We start from the raw sequence: 23,017 nt of genomic DNA, 5'->3' as shown, positions 1-23,017 counted from the left end.
CATTCTTGTAAATCTCTGCACCCTTTCTATAGTTTCCACATCCTTCCTGTAGTGAAGTGACCAGAACTGAGCACAGTATTTCAAGTGAGGACTGACCAGGGTCCTATATAGCTGTAACATTATCTCTCGGCTCCTAAATTCAATCCCACGATTGATGAAGGCCAATACACTGTATGCCGTCTTAACCATAGAGTCAACCTGCGTAACAGCTTTGAGTGTCCTATGGACTCGGACCCCAAGATCCCTCCGATCCTCCGCACTGCCAAGAGTCTTACCATTAATGCTATGTTCTGCCATCATATTTGAGCTACCAAAATGACCCACCTCACACTTATCTGGGTTGAACTCCATCTGCCACTTCTCAGCACAGTTTTCCATCCAATCAATGTCCCACTGTAACCTCTGACAACCCTCCACACCATCCACAACACCCCCAACCTTTGTGTCATCAGCAAATTTGCTAACCCATCCCTCCACTTCTTCATCCAGGTCATTTATAAAAATCGCGAAGAGGAGGGGTCCAGGAGCGGATCCCTGAGATGCACCACTAGTAACTGACCTCCATGCAGAATATGACACATCTGCAACCACTCTTTGCCTTCTGTGGGCAAGCCAGTTCTGGATCCACAAAGCAATGTCCCCTTGGATCCCATGCCTCCTTACTTTCTGGCGGGCAGGTTTGATAGAGCTGTTGGGGAGGGTTTAAACTAGTTTGGCAGGGGGGTGGGAATCAGAATGTGAGTGCAGGGATTAAGGTAGAAGGACAAGGGCATGATGCTAAGAGTTCTGAGTTGATGAGGAAGGACAGGCAGGGGACAGAACATAATTGTAGCCAGTTAAAGGGGTTGAAATGTGTCTATTTCAATGCTAAGAGTATTAGGAACAAGGAGGATGAACTTAGAGCATGGATCAGTACGTGGAATTACGTTGTTGTGGTTGTTACTGAAACTTGGTTGGATGATGCAGGCCCCGAGGTTCAGGTGTTTTAAAAGGAATAGGATGGGGGGTAGAAAAGGGTGGGGGAGTGGCATTGCTGCTCAGGGATAGTATCATGGTTATAGAAAGGGAGGACGCTGGAGAAGGAGTGTCCATGGAGTCAGTCTGGGTGGAAGTCAGAAATAGGAAGGGATCAATCACTGTGCTGGGAGTAGTTTATAGGCCCCTAAATAGCCCTCGGGACACCGAGGAGCAGATAAGCAGGCAGATTTTAGAATGGTGCAGGAAATACAGGGTAGTAGTTATGGGTAATTTCAACTTCCCTTATATTGACTGGCACCTCCTGAGTGCAAGGGGGATAGATGGGGTTGAATTTGTCAGATGTGTTCAAGAAGGATTCCTGACACAGTATGTGGACCGGCCGACGAGAGAGGCTATATTGGATCTACAAACCCCATTTCCCGAAAAGTTGGGATATTTTCCAAAATGCAAAAAAAAACAAAAATCTGTGTTATGTTAATTCACGTGAACCTTTATTTAACTGACAAAAGTACAAAGAAAAGATTTTCAATAGTTTTACTGACCAACTTAATTGTATTTTGTAAATATACACAAATTTAGAATTTGATGGCTGCAACACACTCAACAAAAGTTGGGACAGAGGCATGTTTACCATTGTGTTACATCACCTTTCCTTTTAATAACACTTTTTAATCGTTTTGGAACTGAGGATACTAATTGTAGTAGATTTGCAATTGGGAATTTTGTCCATTCTTGCTTGATGTAAGACTTCAGCTGCTCAACAGTCCGTGGTCTCCGTTGTCTGATTCTCCTCTTTATGATGCGCCATACATTTTCAATAGGAGATAGATCTGAACTGGCAGCAGGCCAGTCAGGCACACACACTCTGTGTCTACAAAGCCACGCTGTTGTAGCCCGTACAGAATGTGGTCTGGCATTGTCCTGCTGAAATAAGCATGGACGTCCCGGGAAGAGACGTCGCCTTGATGGCAACATATGTCTCTCTAAAATCCTAATATACGCCTCAGAGTCAATGGTACCTTCACATACATGCAACTCACCCATGCCATGGGCACTAATGCACCCCCATACCATCACAGATGCTGGCTTTTGCACCTTTCACTAATAACAATCAGGATGGTCATTTTCATCTTTGGCACGGAGAACTTGACGCCCATTTTTTCTGAAAACTAGCTGAAATGTGGACTCATCTGACCACAGCACATGGTTCCACAGTCTTTCGGTCCATCTGAGATGAGCTCAGGCCCAGAGAACTCGCCGGCGTTTCTGCATAGAGTTGATGTATGGCTTCCTCCTTGCGTAATACAGTTTCAAGTTGCATTTCTGGATGCAGCGACGGACTGTGTTAAGTGACAATGGTTTTCCGAAGTACTCCCGAGCCCAGGTAGCTATAATTGTCACAGTAGCATGATGGTTTCTTAGGCAGTGCCGCCTGAGGGCTCGAAGATCACGCGCATTCAACAGTGGTTTCCAACCTTGCCCTTTACACACTGAGATGTCTCTGAATTCTCTGAATCTTTTCACAATATTATGTACTGTAGATGTTGAAAGACCTAAATTCTCTGCAATCTTGTGTTGGGAAATGTTCCTTTTGAACTGACTAACAATTCTCATGAATTTTGGCACAAGAGGGTGAGCCACGACCCATCCTTGCTTGCAAAGACTGAGCCTTTGATGGACACTACTTTTATACCCAGTCAAGATACCTCACCTGTTACCAATTAGCCTGCTTAATGTGGAGTCTTCCAAACCGGTGTTACTTGAATATTCTGTGCACTTTTCAATCTTATTTTAAGTCTGTCCCAACTTTTGTTGAGTGTGTTGCAGCCATTAAATTCTAAATTTGTGTATATTTACAAAATACAATTAAGTTGGTCAGTAGAACTATTGAAAATCTTTTCTTTGTACTTTTGACAGTTAAATAAAGGTTCACATTAATTAACATATCACAGATTTTTGTTTTTATTGCATTTTGGAAAATATCCCAACTTTTCTGGAAATGGGGTTTGTAGTTTTGGGTAATGAACCTGGTCAGGTGACAGACCTCTTGGTGGGGGAGCATTTTGGTGAGAGTGACCACAACTCCCTTAGATTCAGCATAGCTATGGAAAGGGATAAAATCAGACAACATGGTAAAGTGCTTAACTGGGGAAGGGCTAACTTTGAAGGGATGAGGCAGGAACTAGCGAGAGTAAATTGGAAACAGATGTTCAGAGGGGAAAGCACAGGAGTAATGTGGGAGAAGTTTAAGGACCACTTGAGCTGGGTTCAGGATAGCTTTGTCCCACTGAGGCAAGGAAAAAATGGTAGGAAAAATGAACCGTGGCTGACGAAACACGTGAGGCAACTCATCAAGAGGAAAAAGGAAGCATATGTTAGATATAAGAAGCAGGAAGTAGGAGGTGCTTATGAGAAATATAGGCTAGCCAGGAAGGAGCTAAAGAAAGGACTTGGGAGAGCTCAAAGAGGACATGAGAAGGCCTTGGCAGGTAGGATTAAGGAGAACCCCAAGGCGTTCTATGCGTATGTGAAGAATAGGAGGATGACGAGAACGAAGGTGAGACCACTAAAGGATAAAGAGGGCAACATGTGCCTGGAGGTGGAGGAGGTTGGGGAGGTCCTAAATGAATACTTTTCTTCAATATTCACAAGTGAAAAGGATCTTGATCAGGATGAGGTCGAAGTAGAGCGGGCCTGTGTGCTGGACAATGTGGAGATTAAGGAAGAAGAAGTGCTGGATCTTCTTAAAAATATTAAGATTGATAAATCCCCAGGGCCGGATATGATACACCCCAGGTTGTTGTGGGAATTGAGAAGAGATCGCAGGAGCATTAGCTATGATCTTTGAAACATCTTTGGCTGCAGGGGAAGTGCCGGAGGACTGGAGAATGGCAAATGTAGTTCTCTTGTTTGAAAAAGGTAATAGGGAGAAACCTGGGAACTCTAGACCGGTGAGTCTTACATCAGTGGTATGCAAACTACTGGAAAGGATTCTTAAGGATAGGATCTACGAGCATTTGGAGAAGTACAGTCTACTGATGGATAGTCAACATGGCTTTGTGAAGAGAAGATCGTGCCTCACGAGCCTGACTGAGTTTTTTGAAGAGGTAACAAAAGAAATTGATGAGGCTAGGGCAGTGGATGTGGTCTACATGGACTTTAGCAAAGCATTTGACAAGGTCCCTCATGAGAGACTCATCCAGAAAGTCATGAGGCATAGGATAAGTGAAACCTTGGCTGTTGGGATAAAAAATTGGCTTAAAGGAAGAAAGCATAGGGTAGTTGTGGAAGGGAAGTATTCTGCCTGGAGGTCGGTGACTAGTGGAGTGCCGCAGGGATCTATCCTGGGACCCCTGCTATTTGTGATTTTTATAAATGACCTCGAAGTAGAGGCGGAAGAATGGGTGAGTAAGTTTGCAGATGACACGAAGATTGGGGAAGTTGTGGATGGAGCTGTAGGTGGTCAAAGGTTACAAGAGGATATAGACAGGCTGCGGAGTTGGGCAGAAAAATGGAGATGGAGTTCAATCCGGGCAAGTGTGAGGTGATGCATTTTGGAAGGACAAACCAGAAGACAGGATTAATGGTCAGTTACTTAAGAGTGTGGATGAATAAAGGGACCTCAGGGTTCAAATCCATGCATCCCTCAAGGTCGCTGCACAGGTTGATAGGGTAGTTAAGAAGGCCTATGGGATGCTAGGCTTCATTAACAGGGGGATTGAGATCAAGAGTAGAGAGGTCATGTTGCAAATCTACAAATCTCTGGTGAGACCACACTTAGAGTATTGTGTTCAATTCTGGTCACCTCATTATAGGAAGGATGTGGAAGTTATGGAGAGGGTGCAGAGGAGATTTACCAGGATGTTGCCTGGTTTGGAGAACAAGTCATATGAAGCAAGGTTAGCAGAGCTGGGACTTTTCTCTTTGGAGTGTAGAAGAATGAGAGGGGACTTGATAGAGGTCCACAGGATAATGAGAGGCATAGATAGGGTGGATAGTCAGTACCTGTTTCCCAGGGCACCAATAGCGAACACCAGAGGGCATAGGTACAAAATTAAGGGAGGGAAGTTTAGGGGGGACATCAGGGGTAAGTTTTTTTTTTACACAGAGGGTTGTGAGTGTCTGGAATGACTTGCCAGGGATGGTGGTGGAGGCTAAAACATTAGGGGTATTTAAGAGCCTCTTGGACAGGCACATGGATGAAAGAAAAATGGAGGGTTATGGGGTAGTGTGGGTTTAGTACTTTTGTTTAAGGATTATATGGGTCGGCACAACATGGAGGGTTGAAGGGCCTGTACTGTGCTGTAGTGTTCTTTGGTTCTATGGTTCTATGATACTTGGGAAATTAAAATCTCCCACCATGGTGACCCTGTTATTACACCTTTCCAGAATCTGTCTCCCTATCTGCTCCTCGATGTCCCTGTTACTATTGGGTGGTCTATGAAAAACACCCAGTAGAGTTATTGAGTCTTCCTGTTCCCAATCTCCACCCACAGAGACTCAGTAGACAACCCCTCAATGACATATCTTTTGTGTAGCCATGACACTATCTCGGATCAACAGTGCCATGCCCCCACCTCTTTTGCCTCCCTCCCTATCCTTTCTGAAACATATAAAGCCTAGCACTTGAAGTAGCCATTCCTGCCCCTGCACCATCCAAGTCTCTGTAATGGCCACAACATCATAGCTTCAAGTACTGATCCACACTTTAAGCTCATTAGCTTTGTTCATAATACTCCTTGCATTAAAATAGGCACATCTTAAACCACCCCTTCTCGATCACCTGCCTATCCTCCCTCTTGCACTGTCTCCAAGCTTTCTCTATTTGTGAGCCAACCGCCTCTTCCTAAAGAGCAAGATAATAAGAATAAAACACAATAAATATAAATACACAGGAGAGTTTATGTACATAGATTGAGTGTATGTCCGTAAAGTGACTGACAGGAAATGGTAAAGTCGTGATGGAGGTAGTGGGTGGAGCTGTTGATCAGCCTTACTGCTTGGAGAAAGTAACTGACTCTGTGACTCCAAAACTTCTTCCACTTTTCCAGCCAGAGTTTTTCGACATTGTCATCTACCCGTCATCTTTGCCCACGTGCTCAATCTCTGAGCCTCTTCGAAGTCTCTTTGCACCCCCCTCATTACTCACCATCACGCTCTGTGTAGTCACCCGGCTGCTTCATCCAGGGTGTTGTGGAGACGGTGCACCACTCATCCCTCACTACCCCGTGGCCTCAAGGAAAACAGTATTCAAACCTTCTCCAGTCAACCCAGCTTCACCTCAGGCCACTGATTACCCACAAAGTGTGTGTATGAATGTCACACTCAACAGAATATGAAACATACAACAGTAACAGGCTCTTAACCCATTATATAGTGCTGGCATTTAACCTACTCTATAACCCTCTATTTTTCTATCATCCATGTGCCCGTCGAAGAGACTCTTAAGATCCCTAATGTATCTGCCTCTACCAACACCTGCCAGGGTATTTCACACACCCGCCAACACTCTCTGTAAAGAAAACTAATTGTGACATCTCCTCCTATACTTTCCTCCAATCACTTTAAAATTCTGCCCCTGGTATTATCCATTTCCACATGGGGAAGTCTCTGCGTTTTATCATCTTGTACACCTCTATCAGGTCATCGCTCATCCTCCTTCACTCCAGAGAGAAAAGTCCTAGCTCACTAATCCTCTCCTCATGAGACATGCTCTAATCCCTGCAGCATCCTGGTAAAGCTCCTCTGCACCGAACAGAACAGAACACAATATTCCAGGTGTGACCTAACCAGGGATTTATAGAGCTGTAACATGACCTCAGCTGTTGAACTCAGTTTACCAACATTTAGGTGAAACTGGGCCTCAGTACCTCAACCTCAGGCAGAGGGAGTTTGCACTGTACTGCTGCCACAAAACAGCAAATTTCACAGCATATAAAACTGAGATAATAAATGTGATTCTGACTGGTAATAACACCTCATTGCTGACAATCAACACAGACGTCCATCAAAGATGTGGGCTTTGCCCTCTGCTTGACTATCTCTACACCCACAAGTGCGTGGCTAGGCACAGCTCAAATGTCATCTGTAAATTCTTGGACAACACCACTCTTGTTGCCAGAATCTCAGATGGTGACTAGGAGGCTTAGAGGAGCTGGTTGAGTGGTGTTGCAACCCAATCCTTGCATTCAAGGTCATTAAGACCAAGGAAGTAATTGTGGACTTCAGGAAGGGGAAGTCGAGGGATCAGCAGTGGAAAGTTGGAGCTTTCCACAATTACAAAGCAGATTCGCCAGCAGCTATATTTCATGTGGAGTTTGAGAAGATTTGGTTTGTACTGACACCTGTTCTACAGATTTGGTTTGTACTGACGCCTGTTCTACAGATTTGCTTTGTACTGACGACTGTTCTATGGATTTGGTTTGTCACTGACGACTGTTCTACGGATTTGGTTTGTCACTGACGACTGCTCTACGGATTTGGTTTATACTGACTGCTCTACAGATTTGCTTTGTACTGACGACTGTTCTACAGATTTGGTTTATACTGAAGACTGTTCTACAGATTTGGTTTATACTGACTGCTCTACGGATTTGGTTTGACACTGATGACTGTTCTACAGATTTGGTTTGACACTGACGATTGTTCTACAGATTTGGTTTGTACTGAAGACTGTTCTACAGATTTGGTTTGACACTGACGACTGTTCTACAGATTTGGTTTGTACTGAGGACTGTTCTACAGATTTGGTTTGTACTGATGACTGTTCTACAGATTTGGTTTGTCACTGACGACTGTTCTACAGATTTGGTTTGTCAATGAAGACCATTCTATAATTTTGGTTTGTACTGACGACTGTTCTACAGATTTGGTTTGTACTGATGACTGTTCTACAGATTTGGTTTGACACTGACGACTGTTCTACAGATTTGGTTTGTACTGATGACTGTTCTACAGATTTGGTTTGTACTGACGACTGTTCTACAGATTTGGTTTGTATTGACGACTGTTCTACAGATTTGGTTTGACACTGACGACTGTTCTACAGATTTGGTTTGTACTGAGGACTGTTCTACAGATTTGGTTTGTACTGATGACTGTTCTACAGATTTGGTTTGTCACTGACGACTGTTCTACAGATTTGGTTTGTACTGAAGACTGTTCTACAGATTTGGTTTGTACTGAAGACTGTTCTACAGATTTGGTTTGTCACTGACGACTGTTCTACAGATTTGGTTTGTACTGAAGACTGTTCTACAGATTTGGTTTGTACTGAAGACTGTTCTACAGATTTGGTTTGTATTGACGACTGTTCTACAGATTTGGTTTGTACCGAAGACTGTTCTACAGATTTGGTTTGTATTGACGACTGTTCTACAGATTTGGTTTGTACTGAGTACTGTTCTACAGATTTGGTTTGTCAATGAAGACCGTTCTATAATTTTGGTTTGTACTGACGACTGTTCTACAGATTTGGTTTGTACTGACGACTGTTCTACAGATTTGGTTTGTCACTGACGACTGTTCTACAGATTTGGTTTGTATTGACGACTGTTCTACAGATTTGGTTTGTACTGAGTACTGTTCTACAGATTTGGTTTGTCAATGAAGACCGTTCTATAATTTTGGTTTGTACTGACGACTGTTCTACAGATTTGGTTTGACACTGAAGTCTGTAGCAGATGGAAAGCATTCTAACTGGCTGCATCACAGTCTTGTATGGAGGCTCCAATTCACAGGATCGATACACTGTACCTCTGAGACATTATCAATAATCAGTCGATATTGGTATGTACATAAACCTTTACATTTTGCCAGGAAAGTTTGGAATTACTCGCATTTTGAAGTTCCCTAGGAATCTGCAAGTGAGATCACGAATGCCCTGCAAAATGAACCCAGTGAAACATGTGGGAGGACTCAGAGCAACATAGAGTGACATTGAAACCCATTACAACTGCACAGGAAATGGCAACAGAAACCGCCAGAAATACTCTGCAGGTCAGGCTGTGACTGAGAACAGAGAATCTGGATGAAAGTTAGCAGCGCTGTCGCTTTATGGCAGCAGTGGTTGGCGTTCAATTCCTGCCGTGGTACTGTTGCAGCTATATAGGACCCTGGTCAGACCCCACTTGGAGTACTGTGTTCAGTTCTGGTCACCTCACTACAGGAAGAATGTGGGAACCATAGAAAGGGTGCAGAGGAGATTTACAAGGATATTGCCCCGATGGGGGAGCATGCCTTATGAGAATAGGTTGAGTGAATTTGGCCTTTTTAACTTGGAGCAATGGAGGATGAGAAGTGACCTGATAGAGGTGTATAAGGTGATGAGAGGCTTTTTCCTAGGGTTAAAATGGCTGGCATGAGAGGGCATAGTTTTAAGGTGCTTGGAAGTAGGTACAGAGGAGATGTCGGGTAAATTTTTAACGCAGAGAGGGGTGAATGCATAGAATGGGCTGCCAGCAACAGTGGTGGAGGTGAATACGATAGGGTCTTTAAGAGACTCCTAGATAGGTACATGGAGTTTAAAAAAATAGAGGGCTATGGGTAACCTTAGGCAATTTCTAAGGTAAGGACATGTTTGGCACAGCTTTGTGGACATAGGTTATCTATGTTTCTATCTGTGTGTTTGTACGCACGGCACTGGACTGCGCTCCTTTCCTCAGACTGCTCAGTCTCCTCCAAAGATGTACGGGTGAGAGTTAGTGAGTTGTGGGCATGCTATGGTGATGTTTGCAGGCTGCCCCCAGCACATCCGGGGACTGTGATGATTGTGGATGCTGTATCAACACTCAGAAAATGCTGCAGGAACTCAGTAGGCCAGGCAGTATCTGTGGACGTTTTTGACCGAAACCCTTTGGCAGGACTGGAGAAAAAAAGCTGAGTGTATTTGAAAGGTAGAGAGAAACGCCAGGCATTATATGGTTTAACTCAGAGGGGGAGGGATGAAGCAAAGAGCTGGGAAGTTGACTGGTGAAAGAGACAGAAGACCATGGAAGAAAGAAGAGAGGTGGGGAGGGAGGAGCACCCGAGGGAGGCAATGGGTGGGCAAGGGGATAACATGAGAGAGGGACAAGGGGATGGGAAGTGGTGATGGGGCAGGGTGTGGTAGCATTACTGGAAGTTTGAGAAATTAATGTTCATGTCATCAGGTTGGAGGCTACCCAGACGGAATATTTTTCCTCCAAACTAGACAAGGTCTTATCCTGACAGTGGAAGAGGCCATGGATGGACATATCGGAACGAGAATGGGAAGTGGAATTAAAATGGGCGACCACTGGGAGATCCTGCTTCCTCTGGTGGACACAGCGTAGATTCTCGGCGAAGCAATCTCCCAGTCTACATTGGGTCTCACCGTTATACAAGAGGGCACACTGGGAGCAGTGAGCCCAGTATATGACCCCAACAGACTGACAGGTTAAGTGTCGCCTCACTTGGACAGACTGTTTGGGGTCCTGAATGGTAGTGAGGGAGGAGGTGTAGGGGCAGGTGTAGTACTTGTTCCGCTTGCAAGGATAAGTGCCAGGAGGGAGATCGGTTGGGAGGGGCAAATTGAGGAGGGAGTCAGGCAATGTTTGTGGAAAGTAGAAAGTTGGGGGGGGGGGTGGAATTGTGTTTGGTGGTGGAGGTTTCAGAGAATTATGTGCTGGATGCAGAGGCCGGTGGGGTGCTAGGTGAGGACAAGAGGAACCTTATCCTCAGTAGTGTGGCGGGAGGACGTGGTAAGAGCAGACGTACATGAAAGAAGAGATGTGGTTGAGGGCAGCTTTGATGGTGGAGGAAGGGAATTCCTTTTCTTTGAAAAAGGAGGACACCTCCGTTCTAGAATGAAAAGCCTCATCCTTAGAGCAGATGCGGTGGAGACAGAGGAATTAAGAGAAGGGGATGCTGTCTTCTCACTGCTGTCATTAGGAGGAATGTACATCTGCCTCATGACCCACACCACCAGGTTCAGGAACAATTATTACCCCTCAGCCATCTTGAGGGGATAATTCACCAAACTTCACTCCACTCACCCCGTCATTGAACTGTTCCCACAGCCTATGAGCTCACCTACAAGGGCTTTTCAACTGATTTTCTCATTGTTTATTGCTATTAATTTATTTTTTTCTCTTTTTGTCTTCGCGCAGGTCGTTGTCTTTTGCCCGTTGGTTGATCGTCCATCTTGTGTGTGGTTTTCTTGTTGTTTATTTGTATTTACTGTGAATGCCCGCAAGAAAATGAATCTCAGGGTTGTGCAGTATTATGGTGCCATATATGTACTTTGATGATAAACTTACTTTGAACTTCGCACCTCAGCCTCCGCCGCGCCAGAGAAAACAACCCAAGTTTGTCCAACCTCTCACAGTAGCACATGCCCTCTCATCCAGGCAACAGCCCAGCAAACCTCTTCTGTACCCTCTCCAAAGCCCCTTAGAAAAACTCACCTGCACAGGTCTGGCTGGATACGATGGACAGCCAGCACGTTGGTGGCTGAGCACGGAGACGCTTGCCACTGCCCCCTGCACGGTCGCTCTGTGCTTGGATGCACGTGTGACACATAAAGCAAATGTTAAACCAGACTTTTGCCTGTCTTCAGCCAAGCACTGTTGATTGCAAACACTCAGACTGGAAACCACAGATGCTTGATACATAAATCTTTATTTTAAAATTAAAACGTACAGTGAGGCTCTTTAGTCAGAAATATTTCATATAAATATTTTAAAAATAACTTAATAAATTAATAATTAATACATTGTGACACTTCCCTTCGCTTCGCTTCCCCAGATCCCAGGTGGACTTCTCCAGGATTTGCCTTCCCTGCCTGGCTTCCTACTCTGACCCTGCAGTGAGCAGAGGCCGTACCGGCCAGTAGATGCGAGCTAGTTCAGACTTGGGGCCGATGTGGTAAGAAGTCAGCTGCTGACCACAGATACTACATGGCCATTTCGCTGGTGTGAAGCTTAGGCCTTCCCATTGTATTGTCCCGTGATCTGGGCACGTCACCGTTTGGTTTAAAGAGCTGGTAAAACTGGCAAACCCTGCTAAACAAATGTTCAGCTGAGTGCACTAGCCAGCAACCGGCTGATGGGTTGTGACTTCAAATGTCACTCCCAGGGGGTGCTGTTGTCTGTTGGCAGCTGAGCTACCGAGCCTGGCTGATGGAGAGAAAGACAGGGAGAACAAAAGATCGATATTCTGTATGAATTCACTAACCGCATCTAATTACGAGGATGTCTTCAGGACAGGAGGGCCTGAGTTATAGGCAGAGGGTGGGCAAGCTGAGGGAATTCATTGTCACAGACAGCTGTGGAGGCCAAGTCATTTAAAGCAGAGGTTGGTAGGTTCTTGATTAGTCAGATTGTCAAATGTTACAGGGGGAATGGGGCCGAGATGGATAATAACTCAGGCAGACTCGATGGGCTGAATGGACTAATTCTACTCCTATGTCCTACGGTCTTTCACCGAGTTCGCTGGCTGCACGGTGAAGGCAAAAGCAATGTCAGCAGTCGTTTTGAGAGGACTAGTAGATAAAAGCAAGGATGTGATGCTGAGGCTTTATAAAGCACTGGTCTGACCACACGGACTACTGCGAGCAGTTTTGGGCCCCTTATCTAAGAAAGGGTGTACTGGCATTGGAAAGGGGCCAGTGGAGGTTCGCAAGAATGATCTTGGGAACGAAAGGGTTAATGAACGAGGAGCGTTTGATGGCTCTGGGCCTGTACTTGCTGGAGGTTTAAAAAAATGAGGGTGTTTCTAAATGAAACTTACTGAAAATTGAAAAGCCTAGATAAAGTGGATGTGGAGACAATGTTTCGTATAGTGGGGCAGTCTAGGACCAGAGGGCACAGCCTCAGAATAAAGGAACGACACTTTAGAACAGGGTGAGGAGAAATTTCTTTACCCAGAAAGTGGCGAATTTGTGGAACTCATTGCCACAGGCGGCTGTGGAGGCCGAGTCATTGAGTATATTTAAAGGTGAAATTGAGAGGTTCCTGATTAGTAAGGGCGTCTAATGTTACGGCCTGATGGTCCTATGGTCTCCTTGTGAAGCCAGCAATTTAACCGCTCAGGCTGCAGGGCCTACCGAAGGCGTTTATTCTCAAGCAAAGCATGGGTGATACTGTGGTGGTGGGGCCTCTCGTTATGCTGGTGACTGGCTGGAGTGGGTGCTTTAAAGCAATACTCTAGTCTGGCTTATGTCTCCCTCACTGTGACTCGAGTTTGGAATGCTAAAGAATCGTGCTACTAATTGGCTTAATAATACTTTCTGCTTTGCCGCCTACTGCTGCGTCTCTCAGGCAGTCTGCACATCTGGGCGGACACAGATGCAGGCAACAGGCACCAGGATTTTCTCCACATGGAAAGTAATACTGTCACCAGATGTCTTCTTCTTCTTGAGGACAAGCATCTCCTGCTTGACCAGGCGAGTGTTCAAGTTTGAGTCATGGATGCCTCGGCTGTTCAGGCAATGTCTGCTGATGCACTCGGCCCTGAAGATGGTGGAAGGGTAGCGGTTGGCATCGGAGTCCACCCTGTCGCAGGAGAGAGGGGTTGAATGTCAGTCACAAAGTCACTGGGACAAACGTACTCTTCCTTCACCACCCTCTCCTCGAACGGAAAATCCTACATATGGCCCAGGGGATCACGGTAAAGCCCTGCCTACCATTGGGCACATCGTCAGGGACCCCCACCACCCAGGCCAGGCTCTCTTCTCCCTGCTGCCATCAGGGACCCCCACCACCCAGGCCAGGCTCTCTTCTCCCTGCTGCCATCCATCGTCAGGGACCCCACCACCCAGGCCAGGCTCTCTTCTCCCTGCTGCCATCAGGGACCCCCACCACCCAGGCCAGGCTCTCTTCTCCCTGCTGCCATCCATCGTCAGGGACCCCCACCACCCAGGCCAGGCTCTCTTCTCACTGCTGCCATCCATCAACAGGGACCCCCACCACCCAGGCCAGGCTCTCTTCTCCCTGCTGCCATCAGGGACCCCCACCACCCAGGCCAGGCTCTCTTCTCCCTGCTGCCATCCATCGTCAGGGACCACCACCACCCAGGCCAGGCTCTCTTCTCCCTGCTGCCATCAGGGACCCCCACCACCCAGGCCAGGCTCTCTTCTCCCTGCTGCCATCAGGGACCCCCACCACCCAGGCCAGGCTCTCTTCTCCCTGCTGCCATCAGGGACCCCCACCACCCAGGCCAGGCTCTCTTCTCCCTGCTGCCATCAGGGACCCCCACCACCCAGGCCAGGCTCTCTTCTCCCTGCTGCCATCAGGGACCCCCACCACCCAGGCCAGGCTCTCTTCTCCCTGCTGCCATCAGGGACCCCCACCACCCAGGCCAGGCTCTCTTCTCCCTGCTGCCATCAGGGACCCCCACCACCCAGGCCAGGCTCTCTTCTCACTGCTGCCATCAGGGACCCCCACCACCCAGGCCAGGCTCTCTTCTCCCTGCTGCCATCAGGGACCCCACCACCCAGGCCAGGCTCTCTTCTCCCTGCTGCCATCCATCGTCAGGGACCCCACCACCCAGGCCAGGCTCTCTTCTCCCTGCTGCCATCCATCATCAGGGACCCCCACCACCCAGGCCAGGCTCTCTTCTCCCTGCTGCCATCCATCGTCAGGGACCCCACCACCCAGGCCAGGCTCTCTTCTCCCTGCTGCCATCCATCGTCAGGGACCCCACCACCCAGGCCAGGCTCTCTTCTCCCTGCTGCCATCCATCGTCAGGGACCCCACCACCCAGGCCAGGCTCTCTTCTCCCTGCTGCCATCCATCGTCAGGGACCCCACCACCCAGGCCAGGCTCTCTTCTCCCTGCTGCCATCCATCGTCAGGGACCCCCACCACCCAGGCCAGGCTCTCTTCTCCCTGCTGCCATCCATCGTCAGGGACCCCACCACCCAGGCCAGGCTCTCTTCTCCCTGCTGCCATCAGGGACCCCCACCACCCAGGCCAGGCTCTCTTCTCCCTGCTGCCATCCATCGTCAGGGACCCCACCACCCAGGCCAGGCTCTCTTCTCCCTGCTGCCATCCATCGTCAGGGACCCCACCACCCAGGCCAGGCTCTCTTCTCCCTGCTGCCATCAGGGACCCCCACCACCCAGGCCAGGCTCTCTTCTCCCTGCTGCCATCCATCGTCAGGGACCCCACCACCCAGGCCAGGCTCTCTTCTCCCTGCTGCCATCCATCATCAGGGACCCCACCACCCAGGCCAGGCTCTCTTCTCCCTGCTGCCATCCATCGTCAGGGACCCCACCACCCAGGCCAGGCTTTCTTCTCCCTGCTGCCATCCATCGTCAGGGACCCCCACCACCCAGGCCAGGCTCTCTTCTCCCTGCTGCCATCAGGGACCCCCACCACCCAGGCCAGGCTCTCTTCTCCCTGCTGCCATCCATCGTCAGGGACCCCCACCACCCAGGCCAGGCTCTCTTCTCCCTGCTGCCATCAGGCTCAGGACCAGTTATTGCCTCTCAACCATCAGGCTCCTGAACCTTCACTCAGCCCATCACTGAAGTAGTCTCACTATGGACTCTTCATCTCACGTTCTCGATATTTGTCGCTTATTTATTTATTCTTATTACTTTGCAGGTTTCTTTGTTTCTTCTTTGTATTTACTGTGAATGCCCGTGAGAAAGTGAATCTCATAGGGTGACATGTAGGTACTTTGATACTAAATTTACATTGAACCTTAGGGGCATAGGACAGTTACCCAGTCTCAGTGTGGGTTGTTCAAAACCTCCAGCATCTGCACAATCTTTCCCATTTTAATTCTACCATACAATCCCATTCCGACATACCCTCTTCTGCTCCTCTTCTGCCAGGGTGAGGTCACCCTCACATTGGAAGAGCAACTTGTCATATTCTCTATTATGTGTGTTGCCTCAAGGTTTCCAGCGTCTGCAGAACCTTGTGTGCTTATTGAGATACAGTACCACCAGCAAATCTGGTCGATAGGTTAATTGACGACTGTAGGTCAGTGGTGGAATCTGAAAGGAGTTGAGGGATAAACTGGCTAAGTGTTGGATTACCTTTACTTGTCACGTGTGCACGTTGAAGTGAGGGGGTTAAGTGGAGATGGGTTTTGTGCACCAGCTGTTTACAGCCACTATCGATGATGCTGGCATTTGCCTCCAGGTAACTGCAGTGCTGGAATGGGAGCGACTCAGCAAGCCAGGCAGCATCAGTGGAGGGCAGAGTGCCAGCTCGAAACTTCTTCCCTTCCACAGATGCTGCCTGACCTGCTGAGTTCTTCCTGCATTTTGTATGTGTTACTCTGGATCTCCTGCATCTGCAGAAGCTGTTGTGACCATAATAGGAAGAAGCCATTTGGCTCATTAGGTCTATGTTGTAAGGAAATACGAGAACGCAAAAGAAAACTGCAGAAACTTCACAATTCCAGCAACATGGTGAGGACACTTCATCATGTATGTTCGAAAACTAGCAACAACATCCAGAGTTTCAGTCACATATACAAGACACTGGAGGAGGGTCGAGACCTTTCATCAGGACTGGAAAGGAAGGGAGCAGAAGGTGGGGGAAGGGGAGGAGCACATGCCAGCAGGTGATTGGTGAGACCAGGTGGGTGGGGGAGAGAGATGAAGTAAGAAGCTGGGAGGTGATAGGTGGACCAGGGGAGAAAGGGAAGGAGGAGGGAACCAGAGAGAGGTGATAGGCAGGTGAGGAGAAGAGAAGGGGCGAGAGGGGAGTGGGGAATGGAAAAAAGGGGGCGGGGAGGTTGGAAACTACTGGAAATTGGAGAAATAAATGTTCATGCCATCAGGTTAGCAACCACCCAGGCAGAATACGCAGTGTTCATCCTCCAGCGCGATGTGGCCTCATCGTAGCAGGAGAGGAGGCCATGGACTGGCATGTCAGAATGGAAATGGGAAGTTAAATTCCTAGCCTGTACTCCTTCCCCTCCCTGCACCTTTTATTCTCATTTCTGCCCCCTTCACTTGCAGCCCTGACGAAGAGACTCGGCCCACACAGTGAGATCCCAGTGTGCTGAAGAGATGGGCAGTGATGGAGGGAGCCATTTCTTGCAGGTGCGTTTACTCAGCTGGCTGTGCGGGAGATAATGGGGTTTGCAACGGCAACGCAGTGGCTTAACGTTATGACAATGCCCGCGATCAGTACAATTCCTAGCACCCAGAGGATGTACGTTTTCCCCGTGACCGTGTGTGTTTCCTCCGGATGCTCCGTTTCCTCCCACAGTCCATCGGTTGTGTCAGTGTTAGTGAGATGGGGGTTTGCTACGTTGGCACTGGGAACATGACGACACGTGTGGGCTGTCCCCAGCACCTCCTCACACTGTGTTGGTTGTTGATGCAAACAAGGTATTTCACTGTATGTCTCGATTTAGGTGTGATGAATGAAGCTAATCTTTATAAAGAAGAGAGAGGGCTGTACGGCCACTTACTTATAAGTCCAAGGGGACAGTGAGCGGTTCCTGAAGGAGGCGTCGTAGAAATGCTGGCTGTATTTCGGGAGGTCAGCAAGCAGCTTCAGGTTTCCCAGTTCCAGCATGTACTTTGTGGTTCTCCTCAGGCGTGGGTGGCCGCCCTTTCTCCCATTCTTCTTCCCTTTCGCCGCAGCACTGGGGTCCGTCATGGCAGCGAGCAGCAATGTGACCAGCACCGCAGTTACCTGGAGGAAAGTGCCAGCGTCATTCGTATTGGTATGGAACCTATCTCCACAAACCCCCCACATGTGACAAGTAAAGCTGATCCTAAACTTCAAAGTAAACTTATTATCAAAGTACATATACGTCTCCATATTACAACCCAGAGATTCGTTTTCTTGTCGGGAAATTCAATATATCCAACACAGAATAATAATCATAATAGAAGCAATGATAGACTGCCCAGCTTGGGCATTCGACCATGTGCAAAAGAGAAAAAACTGTGCAAATACAAGAAGACAGAAGACAGAAGTAGTAATAATAAATAGATAAATAGATAGATAGATAAATAAGCAATAAGCGTTAAGAATTTGAGATTAAGAGTCTTGAAAGTAAGCCTCTAGGTTGTGAGAACAGTTCACTGATGGGGCAAGTGAAGCTATCCCCTTTGGTTCAAGAGCCTGATGGTTGAGGGGTGACGACTATTTCTGAATCTGGTGGTGTGGATCTTGAGGCTCCTAGATCTTCCTGATGACGGAGGTGAGAAGGGAGCATGTCCTGGATGATGGGGGTTCCTGACAATGGATGCAGCTTTCCTGTGATAACGTTGCGTGTAGATGTTCTCAATAGTTGAGAGGGCCGCATCCGCTATATTTTGTAGAATTTTCCAATTAAGGGCATTGGTGTTTCCATACCAGACTGTGATGCAAACACTCTCCACTACACACCTATAAAGTTTGTCAAGCTTTTAGATATCATGCGGAATCTTTGCAAACTCCTAGGAAGTCGAGGCACTGCTGTGCTTTCTTCATAATTGCACTTATGTGCTGGGCCTCTGAAATAATAACGGTGAGGAATTTAAAGTTGCTAACCCTCCACCTCTGATGAGGAGTCTCTAAAGCTCAAGATTCAGACAGCAATGAGAGTGTTCTGAGCAGTTTTGGGTGCCGGATTGGAGAGGGTTCATTGGAGGTTCACTAGGATGATCCCAGTAATGAAATGATGGCTCTGGGCCTGTACTTGCTGCAGTTTAGAACAGAAAGGGATCTCATTGAAACACTTTTGTGGAAGAAAATTTAAAGCATTATTGCCGATTAGGGAGCTGTTTCTGCCACAACAGCAGTACTGTCTGCTCGTGGTAAATTGCCAACTAACTAACCGTGCCTAGCTATGAGTAACTGACTCCCATGCTTGTTTGTACTTTAAGAAGGATGTGGGAACTCGTTTCTCTCTGAACTCCTTGTTCCGTAATCTGCCCTAACATGGCAGGCAGAGTAACTTTTAAGCTGACTGGTGCTTCAGGTTATCATCTAGAACATGTTGTGAAACTTCTCTATTTGTGTGAGTAAGTGCTTTTTGTCATGTATACTTTGACGATAAATAAGAGTGTGATCCATTGTTGAGCAGAGCTGTGGAGCTCCGCTTTCGGAGTCTGGGCTCTTCATGATATCATTAAATAAACCCCTTTAGTCTGAAACGATTCTGTGAGTCGGCCTGGTCTGCTGCTGCTGGGATTTCCTTTCCACAACAGCTTTGAATATTGAAAGAGTGGATGTTGAGAGGATGTTTCCAATAATGAGAGTCTAGGACCAGAGGGCACAGCCTCGGAGCAGAGGGACATCCAGTTATAACTGAGATGATGAGGAATTTCTTTCAGACAGAGAGTGGTGAATAACCTGTGGAATTCAATGCCACAGATGGCTGTGGGGGCAAAGCCATTGGGTGTTTTTGAAGTGGAGGTTGATAAGTTCTTGGAGCAATAAGGGTGTCAAACGTTATGGGGAGAAGGAGACTGTAGAGCAGATTCGATAGGAGCAGAATTACACCATTCGCTCTGCCATATGGATTTCCTTCCCAGAAACCATGGGAATCACTGATACACAATGATCTCAAGCTTAAGGTCGACTCTCATCCATACAGCAAAATGAAACAAAGGACCAAGGTGCAAAACACAGTACATACCGTGCATCACATACAGTATATCACAAACCGTATATCACATACCGTGTAACATATATAGTATACCACAAACCATATATCACACACAGTATATCACAAACCGTATATCACATACCATGTATCACATACAATAATATTAGCATAGCAACACACACAAAACACTGGAGGAACAGCAGTTCAGGCAGCATCTTTGGAAAGGAATAAATAGCCGACATTTCAGGCCGAGACCCTGCATCAGGACTGAGAAGGAAGGGGGAAGACACCAGAATAGAAAGGTGAGGGGAGCGGAAAGAGGCCAGCTGGAAGGGGATAGGCGAATCCAGGTGGGTGAGAGAGGTCAAGGGCTGGAGGAGAAAGAATCTGATAGGAGAGGAGAGTGGACCATAGGAGAAAGGGGAAGGAACAGGGGAAATATCAACACAGAAATTCTAACAGATAAAACCTAGCACGTGGCATGTCAACGTGAATGGACTGGTAGGTAAGAATCTGCACAGGCTGGTGGCATCACACCGTGGGCACTCTGTCGGTGGTATCTGCAGGAGGCACTGCCTCGAGGTGGCAACATGCCCTCCTCGCAGCCTATATCATCTTCCTTCAGCTACCATTTGCCAGAGTCCCACACCACCAGCTTCCACAACAGCTCCTCTCCTTCAGCCATTCGGCCCACACTACCCGCGTCACTGTGACTACTGATCTAAAATAGACAGTTGATTTAGTTCTTGTTGTCTTTCGTGTAAAAATTGTGTACGGTATTTCATTTAGCTCTCTTTATGTAGTGCTCGCTCTTTCCTTGCCAAAACATCCCCCCCTCCCCCCCACCCACTCCCAGCACCTTTCCGGAGCTCTGATGCACAATCGATGCCAGAAACATAGAGCACTACAGCAGAGAGACAGGCACTTCGGCCCATCTAGTCTGTGCTGAACTGTCGTTGTGCCCAGTGCCACCCAGACCATATCATTCCATGCCCCTCCCATCCGTGTATCTATCCAAACTTCTCTTAAATATTGAACTCAAACCCACATGCACCACTTGTACTGGCAGCTCATTCCACATTCTCACCTCCCTCTAAGTGAAGAAATTCCCCCTCATGTTCCCTCTAAGCAACTCACCTTTCACCCTTAACCCATGACCTGTAGCTGGACTCTCATTGACCTCAGGGGAAAAAGCCTACATGCATTACCCTACCTATACCCCCCATAATTCTATCCAATCTCCTGCACTCCAGATAATATACTCTCAGAACATTTGAACTGCCGATGCAAAACAACGAATATCATGACATATGTCAGTGAAAATGAACCTGATTCTGGTTCTGATTCTGCCAAGCACTCAAATCAACAAAGAATGGAACCGAGTGGACCTAATGTGGGTAAATGGGTTTAGTATGGATAGGTATACTGGGGTGCATGGACCATATGGGCTGAAGGGCCTGGTTCCGTGATGTGTGACTCTGTGGCTCTATCCATCTCATTGGTCAGAATCACAATAGCAGTAGCATGCTGAATTTTGCTGGTTAATGGATAGAGAGGACCCTGGAGTGCAGGGGATTGTGGGTAAAATAGTACCCATTAGTAATCATCCTCAGTCTTAATCCCATAATATGAGGGTCACGGGATTATACAATATGGAAACAGGTCCTTTGGACATTACACCCATGCTGACCAAGTGAGCTAGTCCCATTAACCGAGGGGGGGTCTGTGGTTTCCTGTCCATGTACCTTTGCAAATGTCTTTCAAGATGTTGTAATTGTTCTAATATTACTTCCATACTGCATGATTCTCAAGTTGGGAATCTCAGTTGAGCGAAATCCTAGCAGAAGGTACTTGGGCAACTAATGAATGATTGAGCAGCAAATACACACACACACACACACACACACACAAACACACACACACACACACACACACACACACACACACACACACACACACACACACACACACACACACACACACACACACACAATGCTGGCGGTACTCAGCAGATCAGGCAGCATCAATGAAAATGAATAAACGAGGCCCTTCATCAGGACTTTGTACAGTATATCTCTACCAAATCTCCCCTTCCGTGTCCTACACTCCAGGGAATAAAGTCCTAACTTATTGAACCTTTCCCTATAACTCAGGTCCTCAAGTCCTGGCAACATCCTTGTAAATTTTCTCTGCACTCTTTCAATCATATTGATATACAGCTGCTCAAGATAACAGCATCTACAATCTCTTGTGGCTGCGTGCATTATTTTAAAATATCGCTTTCCTTACCATCAGTCTGTCCTTGCAAAGCATCTTGAAGCCTCTTGCTTACTGCGGCTGGATTTTCACCTGACGTTGGTCGTTCTTGAGCCGGGCTGTGATTGCTCGGAGGTCTATCTCGAATCTGTCTGCTCGAATGGTTGCTACATCCCTTTTTATAGAGGGCAGACTTCACGTGGTTCACCGCAGATTACTGGCAGATGTGCAGGGGTTTCTACCTTCTAGCATGGAAAATGATATCAGCAGATAACTGAGTCAGGGGTTGAGACTCAGAGAGTATCCAGGTTCATGGACTTTCCTCCTCTTTCTAATAATTTAGAGCAGAATTAATCTGAAAACCACATCTAACCTATTTAACGTCAGGATCAAAGCAGCGACCTGCATTGGGTTTTAGAGCAAGCTTATTCTTTAAATCTCTGTGGTCTTCGTGATGACTCCTTTTTTTTCTGGAGGGTAGCTATTTGGATGCAGCTTTTGCCTTTTAGGGGTGTACAGTGCCGAGTGTTCCCAACAGGTTGGCCAAAGGTCCCAATCCCTGTCCAGAGCTCTGGGTGCAGGTAAACACAGGGGAAAATGGTATGAAATAGACAGAGCCAGAATCAGAATCAGAACATAAGACCGTAAGACACTGAAGCAGAATTAGGCCATTCAGCCCATCAAGTCTGCTCCACCATACCATCACAACTGATTTATTATTCCCCCTCAACCCCATTCTCCTCTAAATCTTTCATTCCCTGACTAATTCAGAACCTATCAACTTCCACCTTAAATATAGCCAATGACTTGGCCTCCACAGCCACCTGTGGCAGTGAATTCCACCAATTCACCACCCTCTGGCTAAAGAAATTCCTTCCTAAAGAAATACCCCTGCCCCCACCTTACCCCATCCCTATCTATAATTTTGGTCTGGTTCTCTTTCTCTCTCTTTTTCCCCCTCACTATAATCTCCCCCAGCCCTACCTTTCTTTCTCTTTTATTTCCCATAATTCTCCACCTTCCCCCTAGCCCATTTCCCTTCAACCTATCACTTCCCAACCCTCTACTTCATCCCTCCCCCCACTTCTTATCTCCCCTCAACCATCCCATGTTACTTCACTCCTGATGAAGGGTTTCAGCCTGAAACATCGTCAGTACCTCCTCCCATAGATGCTGTCCAGCCTGCTGAGTTCCAACAGCATTTTGTGTTTTTATTTATTTCCAGCATCTGCAGATTCACTCGTGTTGCCTTT

The 23,017-nt window shown here is 47.2% G+C and overlaps 1 protein-coding gene across 1 annotated transcript; it reads right to left on the bottom strand.

Annotated features, from left to right (window-relative positions):
• Nucleotides 1-11,650: 11,650 nt before the first annotated feature.
• Nucleotides 11,651-21,907, bottom strand: LOC140729928 (interleukin-17A-like). The gene is made up of 3 exons (XM_073050092.1): nucleotides 21,798-21,907; nucleotides 17,376-17,602; nucleotides 11,651-13,490 (listed from the first exon to the last, which is right to left on the bottom strand). The coding sequence occupies exons 1-3, from the start codon at nucleotides 21,819-21,821 to the stop codon at nucleotides 13,253-13,255; spliced, it is 489 nt and encodes a 162-aa protein (XP_072906193.1). The 5' UTR covers nucleotides 21,822-21,907; the 3' UTR covers nucleotides 11,651-13,252.
• Nucleotides 21,908-23,017: the final 1,110 nt, after the last annotated feature.

This window comes from Hemitrygon akajei, chromosome 7, assembly GCF_048418815.1.
Source record: "Hemitrygon akajei chromosome 7, sHemAka1.3, whole genome shotgun sequence".
NCBI lineage: Eukaryota > Metazoa > Chordata > Chondrichthyes > Myliobatiformes > Dasyatidae > Hemitrygon > Hemitrygon akajei.
This window is presented reverse-complemented; position numbering and strand designations above follow the sequence as displayed.

Coding starts and splice junctions, on each gene's coding strand:
- LOC140729928 (XM_073050092.1), bottom strand. CDS start 21,821: ATGCTTTGCAAGGACAGACTGATG. Junction 17,603..21,797: donor TTTGCAAGGACAGACTGATG/GTAAGGAAAGCG, acceptor ACTTTCCTCCAG/GTAACTGCGGTGCTGGTCAC. Junction 13,491..17,375: donor CTGTCCCCTTGGACTTATAA/GTAAGTGGCCGT, acceptor CTCCTGCGACAG/GGTGGACTCCGATGCCAACC.